The sequence below is a fragment of the Macaca mulatta genome, chromosome 2 (assembly GCF_049350105.2).
Source record: "Macaca mulatta isolate MMU2019108-1 chromosome 2, T2T-MMU8v2.0, whole genome shotgun sequence".
NCBI classification, from domain to species: domain Eukaryota; kingdom Metazoa; phylum Chordata; class Mammalia; order Primates; family Cercopithecidae; genus Macaca; species Macaca mulatta.
The window spans coordinates 150,138,845-150,156,994 of NC_133407.1; the positions used below are offsets into that span (position 1 = coordinate 150,138,845).

At 42.7% G+C, this 18,150-nt stretch overlaps 1 protein-coding gene and 1 long non-coding RNA gene across 31 annotated transcripts in view; one reads left to right on the forward strand and one right to left on the reverse strand.

Annotated features, from left to right (window-relative positions):
• The window catches only part of ATG7 (autophagy related 7), a 392,778-nt gene that overhangs the window by 128,777 nt on the left and 245,851 nt on the right, over positions 1–18,150 (forward strand). For 14 of the 30 annotated variants that reach the window (XM_077990113.1, NM_001265972.1, XM_077990111.1 and 11 more), the window contains 3 exon segments: positions 8,791–8,963; positions 9,470–9,524; positions 16,689–16,806. In XM_077990113.1, the coding sequence (XP_077846239.1) occupies positions 8,804–8,963; positions 9,470–9,524; positions 16,689–16,806 (333 nt within the window). In that variant the 5' untranslated portion in view covers positions 8,791–8,803. 30 annotated transcript variants of the gene reach the window in all.
• LOC144339295 (uncharacterized) lies at positions 4,906–8,303 on the reverse strand. The gene is made up of 2 exons (XR_013414190.1): positions 7,075–8,303; positions 4,906–5,619 (listed from the first exon to the last, which is right to left on the reverse strand). It is a non-coding gene; the product is annotated as an uncharacterized LOC144339295 (long non-coding RNA).

Genomic DNA, 18,150 nt, shown 5'->3' on the forward strand with positions numbered 1-18,150 from the left:
AGACAGGGTCTTGCTCTGTTGCCCAGGCTGGAATACAGTGGTGCAGTCATGGCTCACTGCAGCCTGGATTACCTGGGCTCAGGTGATCCTCCCGTCTCAGCCTTCTGAGTAGTCGGGACCACAGGCGTGCACCACCACTCCATAATAATTTTTAAAAATTATTTGTAGAGATGGGGGTCTCACTATGTTGCCCAGACTGGTCTTGAACCCCTGGGCTCAAGTGATCATCCTGCTTTGGCCTCCCAAAGTGCTAGAATTACAAGTGTGAGCCACTGTGCCTGGCCTTTTTTTTTTTTTTTTTTTTTTTAATTCCTTCCTGAGACAGGTTCTCACTCTGTCACTCAGGCTGAAGTGCAGTGGCACAATCATGGTTCACTGCAGACTCAGTCTCCTGGGTTCAGGTGATCCTCTCACCTCAGCCTCCCAAGTAGCTGGGACTACAGGTGCCTGGCAAATTTTTTAATTTTTTGTGGAGATGGGGGCCCACTGTGTTGCCCAGGCTGGTCTTGAACTCCTGGGCTCAAGCAATCCTCCTGCTTCAGCCTCCCAAAATGCGGGGATTACAGGTGTGAGCCGCTGCACCTGGCCCTATTTTACTTCTTTATTCATGGATAACACACATAAAGTGCACTGATTGCAAATGTTTAGCCTGTGGCTTTTTACATAGGTATATGCCTTGTAACCACCACCCAGCTCAAGATATAGAATATTTCCATCTCCCCAGGAGCCTTCCTCATGGCCTTCTCCGTCAGTAGCCCCACCTCACCCTGTAATCACCATTCTAACTTCTGTCAGGTTGGTTGGTTTTGCCTGTTGAACAAAGTATAAAGCTGTGTGTGTCTGGGTGATAAAATTGTTCTTACTATTTTATTTTGGAACAGTTTCAAACTTACAGAAATACTATAAGAATAAGACAGAGACCTTCCATTTATCCATCTCCCAGAGATTCCCATTCAGTTTTAGTCCCAATAATGCGCTTTTATAGTGGAGCATCATTCCAGGATCACACGTGGCCCCCAGCTGTCACGTCTTTGTGGTGTCTTTCAATCTGGGACAACTCCTTGTCTTCCTTTGACTTTTAAGACCTTGTCACTTTTGAAGACTATAATCCTGGTCATTTTGTAGAATGTTTTTCAGCTTGGGTTTATCTGATGTTTCCTCCCATGAGATCCAGGTTGTGTATTTTCATCCGAACACTACAGATGCTGTGTTCTTTCCATGGCATTCTATCAGATAGCACACAGTGTCTGTTTGTCACGTTGCTGCTGATGTTAACTTTAATCTCTTCATTAAAATGCTATCTTAATGACCAGATATTGTCACTAGTAGCTACTGGAACTCTTTCAGAAAGAAACATTTATTCTTGACTACTTTCATATGCAGTTGAGTAAGGTTTTATTTGCACTGATTTGTGTATGCATGTTTCCTGCCCGCCAAAGTCTTTGTCCTGAAAAAACAATAGTAGGTTTAGAGACCTAAGTTATATGGCATATCGTCATATGTTCTTCATTCCTTACTCCATATTCTGTGGTAATTAGCTTCTGGGGTTTGTTCTCATAGTCATAGAAGTTTGGATTATTTCTTTCTTTTGTTTCTTTTGGGGAGGATATCTATAGAAAGTTCCTTGTTGTTTTGTGTGGTTTTTTTTTCTTTTCTGAGACAGGGTCTGGCTCTGTCACCTAGGCTGGAGTGCAGTGGTGCTGTCTTGGCTTACTGGAGCCTTAATCTCCCGGGCTTAAGCGATCCTCTGCCTGAGTCTCCCAAGTAGCTGGGAACACAGGCACATGCCACCTCCATTACCAGCTAACTTTTTAATTTTTTTTCTCAGAGAAGGAATGTTGCCCATGTTGCCCAGGCTGTTCTCAAACTCCTGAGCTCAAGCTGTCCTCCCGCCTTAGACCCTCAAAGTGCTGGGATTGTAGGTGTGAGCCACCACACCCAACCTTTTATTATTATTATTATTTTTATTTGTAAATTAATTTTTTCTAGAGATGGTGTCCTGCTATGTTGCCCAGGCTGGTCATGAACTCCTGTCCCCAAGCCGTCCTCCTGCCTCAGCCTCCCAAAGTGCTGGAATGCAGGTGTGAGCCACTGTGTCTGGCTGATAAAAGGTTTCTAAAATTCATCCTAGTAATGTTTGAGAGCCACTCTGCAAGGAACTAGGGACATTGAAAGGAATATGACCCAGGATCTATATTTGTAGAATTTACAGTCAAGTTTGGTGGAGGCAAACAGGTAAGCAAAGAGTTGAAAAACAATACCAATTGTCTAGGTGGCTTAGAGCCACGAGTGATTAAGTATAGCTGCCAGGGGAGGAGTATGAGGGGAGTGAAGACAGGCAAGGCACCTCTGAGAAGGCTTTCCCGAGCAGGTCACCTCTGAGCTGGCTTTTCAAAATGCCAGGCAGTCACAGAAGCAAGGCGAGGGAGAACAGGGAACACTTTTCAGACATAGGGGCGGTCGGTTCTAGGCCATAGGGGCCCGAGAGCCACTGTTAAGGAGCATCAAGTCACAGGTGAGGAGTGATAGGGCTGCGGGGTAGGACTAGAAAAGTCAGAAGGCAACAACAGGGGTCTGGGAGAAAGCATAAGGAAACCATCAGAGGTGTAGTCATATGCCTGCTTAGGATGTAGAATGCTGCTGATGCAGTCTTTCCGGAACGTTATGAGCCTCAATAAATATCAAATGAGCTTCGTCTTGGCTTAATGATGCTGAGAGATGTGTGAATGTTTTGAGTAGACTATATTTACCAGTTCATAAAGAAGTATTTGCAGCGTTACAAGGTGCCTATTGCAGACCAGCAGATGTGGCCTTAGAATCGGGCCTTCGCCCTCAGCAGCCCTCACTGATCTTTACTGCCCTTTAAAAAGATTATGCCAAAGATGTCAGTCTCCTTCAAAACAAAATACGTTATTGGCACCTTCAAAGAATCAAAGGATAATAGGTTTGGAAGATCATTTAGTCCAGAGGTCAGCAAACTACAGCCTGTGGGTCAGATCCTGCCTGAGGCCTTTTTTTGTGTAGTCCAGGAACTACGAATGTTTTTTGCATTTTTTTAAGGGTTGTAAAAAAATAAAATACACAACAGACTGTTTGAGGCCTGCAGTGCCTTAAAATATTTACTATCTGGCCCTCTTCAGGAAAAGCTTGCAAAACCCGGGTCTTGTTTGACTGCCTGATAACAGTAATGCTTTGTGCAGTATTACATGGCAAATAATCATCCAATATATGCTTGAACACTTCTACTAATGGAGAGCTCATTGTCTCTCTGATCTATTTCCTGTTTGGACAATTCAAGCTATTAGTAAGTTTTAAACTCTGCTGAAATTTATCTTACTATATAGCATCCATCCATTGGCCCTTTGTGGGAAAAGAGAGCTATTATTTCATTTCAATCTTTACTGAGCTCTTAATATGATCCAGGCGCTGTGCTCAGTCCTGAAGAAAGATGAGTAAGACATGGTTCTTGTTTCAGGAATCTTCCAGCTATGATTTCTTGGAACCAAAGCAGTCGAACTGCTAGTCTTTTTCTCTCTCTCTTTGTCTTCTTCTTGCCATTGGGTTAGGACTTTTTTCTTTAATTATTTTAGTTATTTCTATATTGTTATTTTATATACATAATACAAACTTTAAGAGGCAAAAAAGGTCCTGCAGTGAAAATAAGTCTCCCTACACTCCTCTCTCCTGACCCTCTAGCAGCCTTCTTCGGAGGCAAACACCACTGAACATTTCCTGTGGGGATTTGATCTTAAAAAACAAAAGATTTAGGTCCATTTGGACAGAAACTTTTGATAAGTACTCATTCAGTGACATTTTCTGAGCTCCTACTCATGCTGAGTGACTCAGTTTTATTTTCATTAAAGTCTGAAATTTGCACCAAGTTTGGGTGGCAGACACAGCCCCAGGGGGGTTGTATTGGTTAACCACACACCCTGCTATTTCAGTTTAATCTTGACTGAACTTCTTGGCCACTGCAGGCTTTCTTACACTGCTAGAGTTCTTGTTCATTACAGTGTTGAATCCCTATCAAAACCTTTCCTGTTTAATTGGCAGTGACACAATCCCATCTTGTGTAACTCCTGGGTTTCACATCCTGAAATAGTTTGAAATAAAATTGAAACACACTTACATGGATGCCTATGTTAATTTCTTTCCTTGACTGTGTCTGAATATAATGTTGAAGTGTGATAGAAACAATCCTTTGTCTTTCTAAGCTAAGCAGAGGCCGAAGTTTCACTTGCACTGTCCAGGGTTATACAGGCAAGCCTTACATTTTCAGGAAGTAAGTAATGTTTGGATTTAGATTAGTGACACATGAATAACTACCTAGGACTCACTTCCCCCCAAATTCCCCTCCGACCATTACTTCTTAAATCTTCCCTTCCAGCTTAAGGACTATAGTGATGTGACATAGATGTATATGTTCCTAAGTGATACCTTTACCATAGATTGTCCTATTTAGGTATTTCCAGAAGATTCCTCATCATGCTGCTGTGCAACTTAAGACTTTTCTGTTTTCAGCCTGTCATGGAACAGTTTCAGCAGCTGAACATCAACTATATCCTCTTGTGAAATAGGCCCTTGGGTTCTGTTCGCAATTTCCCTAGGCCAAATAAGTCAGAAATATTTAAATGATGTGCCTCTTATGCAAATTACTTTTGTGCAATCATGGCTCACTGCAGCCTCAACCTCCTGGTGGGCTCAAGCTATCTTCCTACCTCAGCTTCCCGAGTAGTTGGGACTACAGGTGTGCCCTGCAATACCCGGCAAATTTTAAAATTTTTTTGTAGAAATGGAGTCTCACCATGTTGCCCAGGCTGGTCTCAAACTCCTGGGCTCAAGTGATCCTCCTGCGTCAGCCTCCCAAAGAGTTATGATTACAAGCATGGACCACTGCACTGGGCCTTTTTTTTTTGTCTCTCTCTGTAAAAGTAGTTTATTTGTTTCTGTTTACAAAGTACAGGGAAGGAACAAGGGCAATACCTGGAACCCCTTTGGTTGCACATTTTCCCAGTCTCTGCTTCTATAAATAATGTTTGTACAACAGCAAACTCATATCCTCCCCGTGTGTTTTCTCACATCCTAGCAGGTGCAGTCTATAGTATATGACCAGGTGGGAAATAGATGCCTCATTCACAGGGTAGGGCTGCCCTCCAATTAGTGTTCCAGCTCACTTTTGCTAATATTGAAACAGAAGTAACTAGTTTTTCTTATAAACTGTCTCATGAACAAGTAAGTCATGGCAAATTATGTCTGCACAACTCCTAGAATTGTTTCAGATAACTACAGAAAGGCAGTGACTAAGGCCCTTTCCTCTTTCGCATCTTTCTAAGTCCCAGGCTGCCTTCGGTACCTGGGCTGCCGCCTGGGTCCCCCACATCCCAGTGCGGTGATGGAGGAGGGGCAGGCCAGGCCAAGCGTGAGGAATAAGAAGTCTTTATTGGGCTCAGACCAGGAGCCCATGGTCTTGAGGACCTCTGTATTCATCAGTTTTCTTCACATTCTCTTTCGCCTGTTTCTGCAGCCTCATGGGCTGTTTTTACTTCTGGTAGTGGATCTTGGCCTTCTCCTTCCTCTTCTCCAGGTAGCTGTCACTGACTACCAACCTCGTGACCAGCACTGACCAACCAACCTCGTGAACCAGCCACCTCTAGATAGGCAGACTTTATTTTAGGCTTCAGACGTACAACCTTGAAGGCACCAGGAACCACCGTCTGCAGTTTATACACAACTGTCTGTTATCTTTTTTTTTTTTTGAGATGGAGTTTCACTCTTGTTGCCCAGGCTGGAGTGCAATGACGCAATCTCGGCTCACTGCAACCTCCGCTTCCTGGGTTCAAGCAGTTCTCCTGCCTCAGCCTCCCGGGTGGCTGGGACTACAGACATGCGCCACCACGCCCAGCTAATTTTGTATTTTTAGTAGAGATGGGGTTTCACCATTTTGTTCAGGCTGGTCTTGAACTCCTGACCTCAGGTGATCCACCTGCCTTGGCCTCCCAAAGTGCTGGGATTATGGGCATGAGCCACCACACCCGGCCTACTGGTTCTATTTCTTTTTACTCCCTAACTGTGGACATTCTCTAGGACTTTGTGGGGCTTTTCTTTCTCTGAGTAACTTCTAAGAGCTGATCATTGTCACCTGTGTGAGCTGTTCTCTCAGTATCCATGTCCAGTTTCCTTGGCTTATCTTTGCCCTGCTGTTGTCCACAGCTGAAAATGTCTTTCATTATTACTCTTCTGAAACTTGCTTTGCCTCTCAAGGGTCTTGTCTTTCACTCAAGCTGCCATTCTCCTAGCCATTCATGGCTTGACACCCCAAGGACTTTATTCTCTCTTTTCATTTCTTGAGTCCACCAAGATACCAATTTAGGTCACCTTTTCTTTTAAATCAGCCCCAACAAGGGTCCCCTCCTTTTCAGTCTTACTCCTCTGCTCTAATCCAGGTCTTCATACATTTTTGGGCTCTTAGCTGATTTCCCTGCCTGCCTCCTTCAAAGCCCTTTACCCACTGCAGAATCATATTCATCATGCCGGACTGCCACTGGCTTCCCACTCCGAAATTTGTTAGCCTTGCATTTGAGGCTTCTCCATAGGTGTTCACCCATGTCACCTGCTCAGCTCTGTGTGTGCTGCTCTTGCACAGCACAGACCGTCCACATGAGGACAGCTGGTTTCATGCGTCCACATTTCTGCCATGAGTATTCCTCTGCTCTTCTTGTTCCTTCTGCCCTCCACCCATCCTCTCCCCGCCACCTTACCCATCCTTTTCAACATCACTCGGTGCCCATCTTATTCACAGTGTCTTTCCCAAGGCTCTGCCCCACATTCATCCCGTTCTTCTTGATTTGAATACCTTTTATGTAGGAGCACTAGCTTTGTATTTCATTATACAGTTTCTATCAATCCAAAGCTCCTTATCTCTAATGCTAAATCCAACAAGTTTGGAAAACTGAAAGCTTTCTAATAGTCTTGGCACAAAACTCAAGCAAAACCTCCCTGAGTAGATATGAGCTGTCTTTTAAAAATGTATCCCATTTGGCCAGGCACAGTGGCTCATGCCTGTAATCCCAGCACTTTGGGAGACTGGGGCAGAAGGATCATGAGTCCAAGAGCTCAAGACCAGCCTGGGCGACATGACAAGACCTGGTCTCTTCTGAAAATACAGAAAAATCAGCCAGTCATGGTGGCCCATGCCTGTAGTCTCAGCCACTCGGGAGGCTGAGGTGGGAGGATTGCTTGAGCTTAGGAGGCTGAGGTTACAGTGAGCCGAGATTGTGCTACTGTACTGCAGCCTGGGCAGCAGAGCATGACCCTGTCTCAAAAAAAAAAAAAAAAAGAAAGTATCCCATATGACTGTTCATATGTTCTGCTGCAGAAATATTTGTATATCTGGTTGTGGGGTAATTGGACAGAAGGGAAAGTGAACAGACCTCATCAATTTGCTTTTTGGAGCTGCCACATTTCTTTAGTATTGTCCTTCTCAAACTGGGGTATGTTACCCCTGAGAGTGTGGAGGGATTATAGAAAGTTACAGCATACATATGCATGATTGCCAGAAAGGTCAAATTTATTAGATGATTTGAGGGGGGAAATGAAATAATAAAATATGTATCATGGCACAAAATACAAAATTTCCATGCATTGAAAAGATAAAATATGAGATTTCAAAGAAATTTAGGTACTGTGGGAGGTGGGGAGAAATGTATCCTCATTATCTGCCTCAGCTAGAGGAGTTAAAGCACTGCTCTCATACAGACAGAATTCTGACAGTTTGGGTTGTTGTATTTCTGAGTAGCGGGATGTAAGATTTTGTACTTGCAGAGTTCTCCAGGACCACACCAGATGGCAAAATCTTCTGAGACAGTGTCTGTGTCAAAGAAGGAATAACAGTAGTGCATCATCAGTCAGACTGACTCAAGGAAGAAAGAAGCATAAACATTAAGGCCACAAAGGATTACTTAGAAAAATCACTGTGTCATCGGTGAAACCCCGTCTCTACCAAAAATACAAAAATTAGCTGGGCCTGGTGGCATGCGCCTGTAGTCCCAGCTGCTTGGGAGGCTGAGGCAGGAGAATTGTTTGAACCCGGGAGGCGGAGGTTGTAGTGAGCCGAGATCGCGCCACTGCACTCCAGCCTGGGTTACAGAGCGAGATTCCATCTCAATTAAAAAAAAAAAAAAAAAAAAAAAAGCGTAAACCTGGGAGGCGGAGCTTGCAGTGAGCTGAGATCCGGCCACTGCACTCCAGCCTGGGTGACAGAGCGAGACTCCGTCTCAAAAAAAAAAAAAAAAAAAAAGAAAAATCACTGTCGTGAGGAGAATCGGCTTGACAACACAGGCCAATTAGGATGGTTTTCAAAGTTGTGTCTTAGGTGAAATAAGCCAGTCATAAAAACACAAATACTGTATGATTCCATTTACATGAAGTAGTCAGACCCGTATAGACAGAAAGTAGAATGGTGGGTACAAGGTCCTGGAAGAAAGGAAATGGGGAGTTATTGCTTAAAGAGTATAGAGTTCCAGTTTTGCAAGAGGAAAAAGTTCTGGAGATCTGTTTTACAGCATTGTGATTATACTTAATACCACCCAACTGTACACTTCAAAATAATGAAGATGGTAAAGTATATGTTATGTGTTTCTTACCACAATCCAAAAAGAAGTTGTGTCTTAAGGTAGCCTGTAAACATCTCATTACTTTTTGTTTGTTTGAATTAAGCTTTATTACAAGTGTTCTCTCTCATCAGGTTTTGCATGGATATGTTATTTTGCTGTGTTCTGTTTTGTTTTTTAGTAGGCAAGAAATAATGGCAGCAGCTACGGGGGATCCTGGACTCTCTAAACTGCAGTTTGCCCCCTTTAGCAGTGCCTTGGATGTTGGGTTCTGGCATGAGTTGACCCAGAAGAAGCTGAATGAGTATCGGTTGGATGAAGCTCCCAAGGACATTAAGGGTTATTACTACAATGGTAGGTGATTGTAAATTTCATTTTCCATTGTCTTCTGTTATCCTCTCTGTCCTCCAGTATAGTGTCAGCTTTCCTTTAGAAAGAGACAGCCTTGTCTTTTGTAATCAGTGCTCTTCACTAGTTTCTATTTTACTTCCTGACTTTCTGATCTCAGTTCATTTTCATTTATTTTCTCTTGTTGTGGGGAAAAAGAAAGAGAGTAGTGAAACTCAAATTATTAATCCAAATAATACCCATTACTTAGCATTGCTGGGGGAAGAGATTGGAAATATTTTTTTCCATTGAATCTTTTTTATATTCTTGGCAAATGTCTCATATTCACAAGAGCTCTGTCACATTCTGCTATTATCTATCCATACATATATTATCTATGTAGCATAGATAATCAGAAATTGGATGGAGCGCCTTGGGCTCAACAAAGAGAAGAAAACTATTCATAAGCATTTTTGTTATGAATGCTGCTATTTCTGACTTGTCATTGAAAATGTGATAATGCTTCTGTCCAGGTGACTCTGCTGGGCTGCCAGCTCGCTTAACATTGGAGTTCAGTGCTTTTGACATGTGAGTATTTATTTGTTCAAAATCTGAAGTAAAGAACACTACTTTTGGCAAGGAATGAGCATGCTTACCTCCCTCATATGTGGACCACAGGAGGACTAGGGAAGCTCCCGGTGAGCAGAGTCAGCCCCCTTGTGATTCTTTTATACCTCCCATAGAGGTGAATGCTAGATGCTTAGGTCTGTCTGGTTCATTTTTCACCACGTATATCAGAGCCAATTAGGTGCCAGATGCCTTCTAGATTGATTGAGACATAGATAATATCCCTCTTGATTTTGATTGTAGTTAATATTTTGTGATCTTTTCTTGATACCTCTCTCGATTCACTCCTTTAGTTGCTTGTCTATGGGCATTGATCAATGAATGTTTATTAGGCTACTTCTGTATACAAGCCACTGTGCAAGGCATTATAGTGCTATGTAAAGGAATATGATAGATATATCCTTGAAGAATTTTTTTTATCTGCTTGGGAGCTATGGGGAGTTGCTGGAGACAAGAGACACTTTTTTTTTTTTTTTTTTTTTTTGAGACAGGGTCTCACTCTGTCACCCAGGCTGGAGTGCAGTGGCACAATCTCAGCCCACTGCAACCTCTGCCTTCTGAGTTCAAGCTATTCTCGTGCCTCAACCCTCCCAAGCAGCTGGGATTACAAGCACGTGCCATCACGCCTGGCTAATTTTTTTTTTTTTTTTTTGGTAGAGACAGTGTTTCACCATATTTGCCAGGCTGATCTCGAACTCCTGACTTCAAGTGATCTGCCTGCCTTGGCCTCTGAAAATGCTGGGATTACAGGATCGAGCCACCACACCCAGCCAAGAGACACATTTATTGAGCACTTAATTAGGCAGTTTCATAAACATCTGTTCTTTCAGACTTGCCAGGTGTGATTTTTCTCTTTTTCAGATGAGGAAACCATGGGACGAATGGTAAAAATGGCTTGCCCAGGGTCACACCTAGCCAAATTTAGAAAGCAGGGGCAAGAGAAAAAAATGTATTTACAAATGTATTTCTGAAACCCAGTATGAGTAGCTACGGGGATTTTGCTATCTTCTACAGAAATAGAGAAACCAGGAGGGGGATACAAATTTAGGAGGAGACAAGTTTGGTTTAGAATATGTTGAGTTTGAGATGACAGTATCTACTAGAAATGTCCAGGAGGAACTGGAGTTGGGGAGAGAGGATTAGACTAGATTTGGGAGACATCCAGGTAGAGGAGAAAGAGAATAAAGATAGTCTCCAACTTATGGTGGTTTAATGACTTTTTGACTTTATGATGGTGAGAAAGCGATACACATTCAGTGGAAATTATACTTTGTGGACCCATACAGCCATTCTGTTTTTTCACTTTCAGTACAGTATTCAATAAATTACCTGAGATATTCAACACTTTATTATGAAACAGTCTTTGTGTTAAGATGATTTTGCCCAGCTGTAGGCTAATGTAAGTGTTCTGGGCACGTTTAAGAGAGGCTAGACTAAGCTATGTCTGGCAGGTTAGGCGTATTAAATAGAGTTTTTATTTATGATTTTTTTTCAATTTATGGTGAGTTTATCAGGACATGGTAAGTCAAGCAGGATCTGTATAGTATAAGAACAAAAGGTGCAAACAGTGAATGGCTCTGATTAGGGAGGCGAAAGATGATACAGATCTAGCGAAGGACACAGGGGTTGTCAGAGGAAAACCAGAAAAGTGTTACAGAAACCAAAGAAGGAAATGCTTTCTGGAGGGAGAGAGAAACTAACAGTGTCAGAAGCACAGGGGTCAATGCGAGGGCTGTTGTGTTTATTGATTAAGTCATTGCGATCCTTAAGAATTCAGTTTGAGAAAGAGGGTGGAGCTGAAACCATGATGAGGGCCTTTAAGATTATTGAGAATTGAAAAAGGCTACAGTGGTTTTTCTGCTTTATTGTACCTCAGCAATATCAAGATGGGGAATTTTAGGAAGGTGAAGAAGTCTTTATAAGGTCTTTCTGGCTTTTGAAAGTGGCAATAGTCAAATATTAGGATATTTAAAATAAAGTGTCCCTAGAATTTTTTTTAGTCTCAGAAAATCAATACTTTTTTCCCCCTTTATCTCAATTCAGTTGCAAAATTTGAAAGTATGACGTACATCCACAATGAGGTTAGTATTTGTATCTTTAAAAATGTATGTGTTGGTGTTTCTCGTTCCCTTTGGAGCTTTCTTGCTCCATTGTAAATTCCTTGTGGTTACCTGTCAAAAGAAATAAAATCCTAATAATCTCTCTCTTGTTTCAGCAAACTAACTTATTTTGGAGCCATTAAGATATAACGAGGAAAATATTGGAAATGTACAAGCATTAAGTTGTCTGAAGATGGTATGGGGGAGCATCAGTAGTCTGTTTTGTATAATCTGGAGAGCCTCATATTTATCTCAGACTAACCTCACTCCTATCCTTATCCTTCTACTGGACTGCAATTTTGTTTGTTTTATAAGGTTTTAATGATTTTATTCTTTAGAACAATTAATTAGAAAAACACAGTTCACAGAAGTTAAGTTTGAACTTATTACAAAATGTAAGCATCTTAAACTTCATTAATCTAAAAATTTTGGTTAAAGGAGATAAGAAAATCTGTGATCTTGCAAGCTATAACTTTCACACAAATAGCTCATTTTCACTCATCATATTTTTTCTTTAACCATTGAATACCCTCAGTGTGCGAGGCACTGTGGTAGACAGTGGGAGGTGAGTGGAAATAAGATAGAGTCCCCATTGTGTGAAAATAGCCCTGGATTTGAAGTTTGAAGATTTGGAGTCTATGGCTAATTAACTGTGCTACTTCAATAAGCCCTTTTAGTTTGCTCAGCTTTTGTTTCCTCATCTTTAAAATGGATTCTTGCTTTCTAATGTTCTCTCCAGTTTTAAAAGTCTGTCACTTTCTGAGTCCCTATCAGGATGGCTGGGAAGTTTAGTGAAAATGCTTAGGACTTCTCAGAAGGCCTGATTTCTTTATTCCAAATTATTTCCTTTATTATTACCCCATCTTTGTTTTGATTGCTGTGTATCTGTATGGGTTGGTAGAGAAAGTCTTTATGAATTTTTTTATCAAAGAAGGAATATCTACAATGTGCAGATGTGTAGGTGTTAGGAATACAAAGACTTATGAAATATGTTCTCCAGAGCTCCTCTACTATATGAGAGAGAGAAGTAAAAGGCAAATATTTGCATTGTAGTGTGCTCAGTGCTGTAATAAGCATGGAGAGGTAATCATTATTTCAGGAAAACTTATTGATTGCTTCCTCTGTGTCTTGATAATAAAATGTGCTAGGTGCTGGGCATACAGACAGGAATGACATACAGTTGAATAGCTGACAATCCCAGTACTCACTTGTAGATGTCAAGAGTATCTCAGCTTTGCATAGCACTGGATAAATCCCTTCTACTCTGTGCCCCTGGGAGTCTTATGGATCTCTGCAGGCAGCAGCACAAGGATCCTGTTCTCTGAATTGTATTAGATGAATTGTCAGTCGAGTAGTATTTTATCAGGCACCAACTGTCTTAAACTGGAGGATGGTGTCTTGAGTTAGGGTATCCTGCTTAATCAGACACAAAAATGTAAGGGTCCAAACACAAAGGAAGTTCATTTCTTGCTCATAGAATAGCCCAGGGCTGATCCAGTCTTCTTCCCTGTCGTGGCTCCATTATCCCTGAGGACTTTGCATTTGTGTGCTGATTAAGACAATTGTCACTTTCAGGTAACAACAGATTAATGAGGAAAGACAGCCAAGGTGCAAAAAGGTGGAAGAGACATACCTGGTCTTTTAAAGGCCCTGGCGGGAAGGGAGATGCATCACTCCACTCAGATTCTACTGAGGAGAACTCGTGGCCTTACCTGTCTAGCAAAGAAGACTGGGAAGCATGGAACCCAGCTAAAACGTTATGTGTGCTTTCTATTTCTATTGACCAGGAGGAAAATAGATTTTGATTGACAATCTCTATACCAATGTGAAGCTGATAAAGAATGTTCCACCGGGTGCGGTGGCTCACGCCTGTAATCCCAGCACTTTGGGAGGCCGAGGTGGGCGGATCACCAGGTCAGGAGATTGAGACCATCCTGGTTAACACGGTGAAACCCCGTCACTACTAAAAATACAAAAAAAAATTAGCCGGGCATGGTGGCGGGCGCCGGCAGTCCCAGCTACTTGGGAGACTGAGGCAGAAGAAAGGCGTGAACCCAGGATGCAGAGCTTTCAGTGAGCTGAGATTGCGCCACTGCACTCCAGCCTGGGCGACAGAGTGAGACTCCGTCTCAAGAAAAAAAAAAGATAAATAAAAAAAGAAAAAAAAATATTTTTCTTTTCTAAACCTCAAGTTGGACCTAATTAGAGAAATAGAAGGCATAATTCTTGCCCTCAAAGAACTGAAAAGGTAGTGAAGGAAGTAGGAGTCTTATGCACACTCATATGTGTGGGGCACAGACTGTATCTTTCTTATTCTCTGCTGTATCACCAGCACCCAACACAGATCTGGGGTGCACTATTTGCTCAATAACTGTCTAATTGAATTACAATCGGTCTAAGCGCATGGCTGTCAAAAGGATATGTGGTGTGGTTCATAGAAAGACACTAGTGGACTGTGTTAGAGGATGTTACAAACAGAAACTGTGATCGCTAGGGAAGTCAGGAGACGACAAAGAAGCATGACCCCAAACTGACTGTGGCTTTCTGGGTTCCAAACATTCCCTATGGGCATGTGAAGCTGTGTGTGAAGTAGATTCCTCCAGGTATGAAGAGCACAGGTGCTCTTCCAGAGGATTTATTCCGTTCTGACCACCTGCCTGCCTGTTGGCCAAGTGTAAATAACTGGTGCAACACAGCCCCAGCACTTTCCCGAGTCACCACTGCGAGACTGAATGAAGTGAAGGCCAAGTGTCTAGCTGTGATGTCCCCAAAGCAGGTCCAGTCTTCCGGCCTGTGTGAGATCCATTTTTACTAGGTTAGTATATGCATTATTGCAAGTTCACTGTTGGCCTTAGTATGTGGAGAAAATTTCTAATTCGGATTCTTTTTAGCACCTATGTTGAGATATAATTCATAAACCATAAAATTCACCCCTTTAAACTCTACAATTCAGTGGTTTTTAGTAGATTCATAGAGTTGTGCAACCATCACGACTAATTCCAGAACATTTGCATCTCCCAGAAAAGACACCCTTAGCAGTTACTCCCCATCCCCGCTCCTGCATAGTCACCAGCCCTAGCCAACCATAACTTTACTTTCTGTCTCTGAGGATTTGCCTATTCTGCATATTTCATGTAAATGGAACCATAAGAAACTAAACTAGTAAGGGTCAGAACCAAGATTTGAACTAAATTCTCTTATCTCCAAGTTTCAGGCTCCTTCTCTCTCATTATCACTTTTTAAATTCATTTTCCTGCCACCTCTCATGGTAGAACTTTAGTCATGAAAGATGCCTCTCAGAAGCTCCCGATTGTCCTGGCTAATTAACTTGCATAAGTGCTGATGCTACTAGGAGCCTAGCCATCTTGCAGTTGCTTGAGCTCTTGGTATGTAGTTTTCTCCTTCCACAGAGTGAGGCTTTGGTATGGCTCTTACACACCTGGGGAAGTTTGGGAAGAAGGGCACCTTCCTCCTCTGTACTTGTGTCCAAATTAGATCATAGCATGCTTCCTTCTGTTTCCACATCCTGTTTCAGCAGTAATTTCATAAAGCCAAGTCTGAATGTAGAAGACCTAGTTTACCAACTGCTCTGCTTTCTTTGCCTTTCCTCTGGGATTAATCTTTTCCCTTTGTGATTTCTCTCTCTTCAAGACCAGCTTGGATGTCCTCATCTCACCTGGATGAAAAATATTCTTTTATTGGAGGAGCATGGTGACAAACAACTTGTGATTTGCTGACTCATAGCTTCCAAGAGAAGGCTGTGGCCATTGAAAGCTAGCTTTCCCTGAGGACTTGGTGTTTGAGCCTGATAGATGGCATTTGACAGAGTCATTGAGCCTGATAGATGGCATTTGACAGAGCCATGTCATTAATTGTACCCCTTCATACCTGTTCTAGGTTTAGATTTCTACTTCAGCCCCATAAACCCAATTTTACATGGACTCTAAATGAAAAGACACAGGTTCTTTTAAACTATGCAGCTATCATCAGTGCAGTCAGTAAAAAGGCATTCTGTCTGCATTAACTGTGACAACAATAGTAGGCTACTAATGAAATGAATATTTTCATTTAACATTTGTAAACTCTGAAATGCAAGTTAATCATTTCAGAGAAGAGACCAGATTTGTCCACATCTGAATTCATATTCAGAATCAACTCCTCTTCTCTTCTCCTGACTTTGCTTACTCTGAGGACTGTAAGGCCTTTGGGGGCAATGTAGAGTGTGTGAACCTGGTGGCATGACAGATTGATAGGTAGCCCAGGTGTGAGACATTTTGTCTGTGAGACTCAGACAACCATCAGGGGCTTGCCCAGCAGCAGTTTTGTGCAGAGCCCTGTTTGGGGCAGGCTAGGTTGTGGGACAGTTAGGAGAACACGTACTTTCTATCCTCAGGGAGCTTACTGTCCTCCAGCTGGGTGGGTATGACTGTAGTTCTTGAAAATGCTCAAAAATATTACGCTGAGTTTTATGTGCCAACTCTTAGCAGAGAAAGTGGAGATAGCTTTCCAGAAGACGAGAGATTAGAGCAGGACCTTGAAGCCTGGGAGGGTCTGAGAGGTGGCGTAGGCACAGCACAGTACCTTGGGCTCAGCTAGTTCTGGTTTTAGACTCAAGCTCTGCCTATTATGTGACCTTAGGCAAGTTGCTTAAACCTTTAAATGGGGAAAAGAGCTGTTATAAGAATTCAAACTGTGCACAGTTCCTGGCTCAACAAATAATATTTCCCTCAGGTTAAAGATGGAAAGAAGAAAAAAAAGGAAATGAACTTCTCTTTGGGGGACAGTGGAAGAACAGCATCCTGATAGGTTAGAGTACAGGGAATATATGGGTTTTCCCTATACAGTTGCCTGTTTTTTAGTTCTTGAGTGATGATATTCATCTTTTCCAAGAAAACATACAGTTAATCTTCTGTTTGCCCTACAGAGCAATACCCTTTTTCTCCCACTACAGTGGTGGTTGACTTGTCTCTCTCTGGCTCTCTGAGTCCCAGCTGTGCCTGGCTAACCGTGTTTCTCTTGTATCTAGGAGTGCTCCCACCCCAGCCCGTTGCTGCCCAGCTGTTGGAACACTGTATAACACCAACACACTCGAGTCTTTCAAGACTGCAGATAAGAAGCTCCTTTTGGAACAAGCAGCAAATGAGGTTAGCTGGGAAAACGTGATGTATGTGTCATATTTCCTGTGGTCCTGGCAGGTGCAGTGTTTGTGATCAGGCACATGGGTCTGCTGCAGAAACTGGCATATGATAGGAACTTAAAGACACTTGTGGGCTTGGGCGTATTTCCCAAGAGACAATACTCCAGCTGTCTCCTTCTGTATTGGCAGGAAGGTCAGGGAGAGGACATCCAGGCTCTCACCTGGGATAGGCTGGAAATAACATGGCAGGGCAGAGGTTAAGTCATCAGTTTGCTGCTCATCTCCAGCCAGCATTTGGAAGCAGCCAGACCTCGGAGAGTTGTGTTCCTGTGGCTGAATGCCTCTGGGCACTCTGTTTATTGTGCCTTGGAGAGGCTTGTCAATCCTGTGCACCATGCGGTAGAGGAGATTATCACGTAGTCTCTCCAGTGTCTTCACTTATCTAATCTACTGCATCTGATTTTCAAGGCCTCTGTGGCCTGGCCCTGTTTTTCTCTTGTCCTTTCTAAGCTCTCACTCTTGCCCTTGCATTCTCTGAGTCTGTCATAGCAAATCACATGTAATTCCCTCCACCTACTTTCTGTTCTGTCCTCTCTCCTTGGGAACACAATATCTTCTCTGCCTGGAATGTCTTTCCTTTGCTTCTTTACATTGGAGTTAGTGAGAGGAATTACAATGGGAGGCGGGGGCAGTTTATCCCAGTCCTGTCTAACTGCTTTAATCAAGGAGTCTTTATACCAGTCTTGATTACGACATGGATCTTGTTGGTGTGGGTGCAGTGGTCAGGTCCTGAGGCAGGCTTCCCTCACATCCCTTGGGATGGATGCAGCTGTGACTCAGGAGAGGATGGTCGTTTTTCTTGACCTGTGGCTTGACTGCTCCTGGGCCTCCTGCTTTGGCTGCACATTTAAAAGGGAGTCTCCAAAGAGTTGGGTCAGGCCTTCATCATCTTGGAAAAAAGCAGGTTCCCCACCCCCACAGGAATATCCCACCCCTCAACTGGGGCCCAGAATTCTCCTGGCAGCTCCTGCCCCATGCTCCCTCGGCTTACCAGAAATTGGGAGCCTCTCTTCAGTGGTCCAGCTCCTCCAAGGCCAGTATGTCAGTAGCAGGAACTTACTTCTGCTTACTTATTTCCCTCTTCCACCCATACTTAGGGAATGATTCTTATTAGTGCAACTGTTTGGTCTTGCTTAGTAACACCAAGTTTAGCTACGAATCTTAGCTACAAAAACATCTTGTGATCCACAGCTGCTGACCAGCACCAGCGTTTGCTCCTAGTTTCAGTACTTGCTGAGTATACATAAATTTGAAGTTTGCTCTTCTTTCTTCATCTCTCAGGGTAAGATAA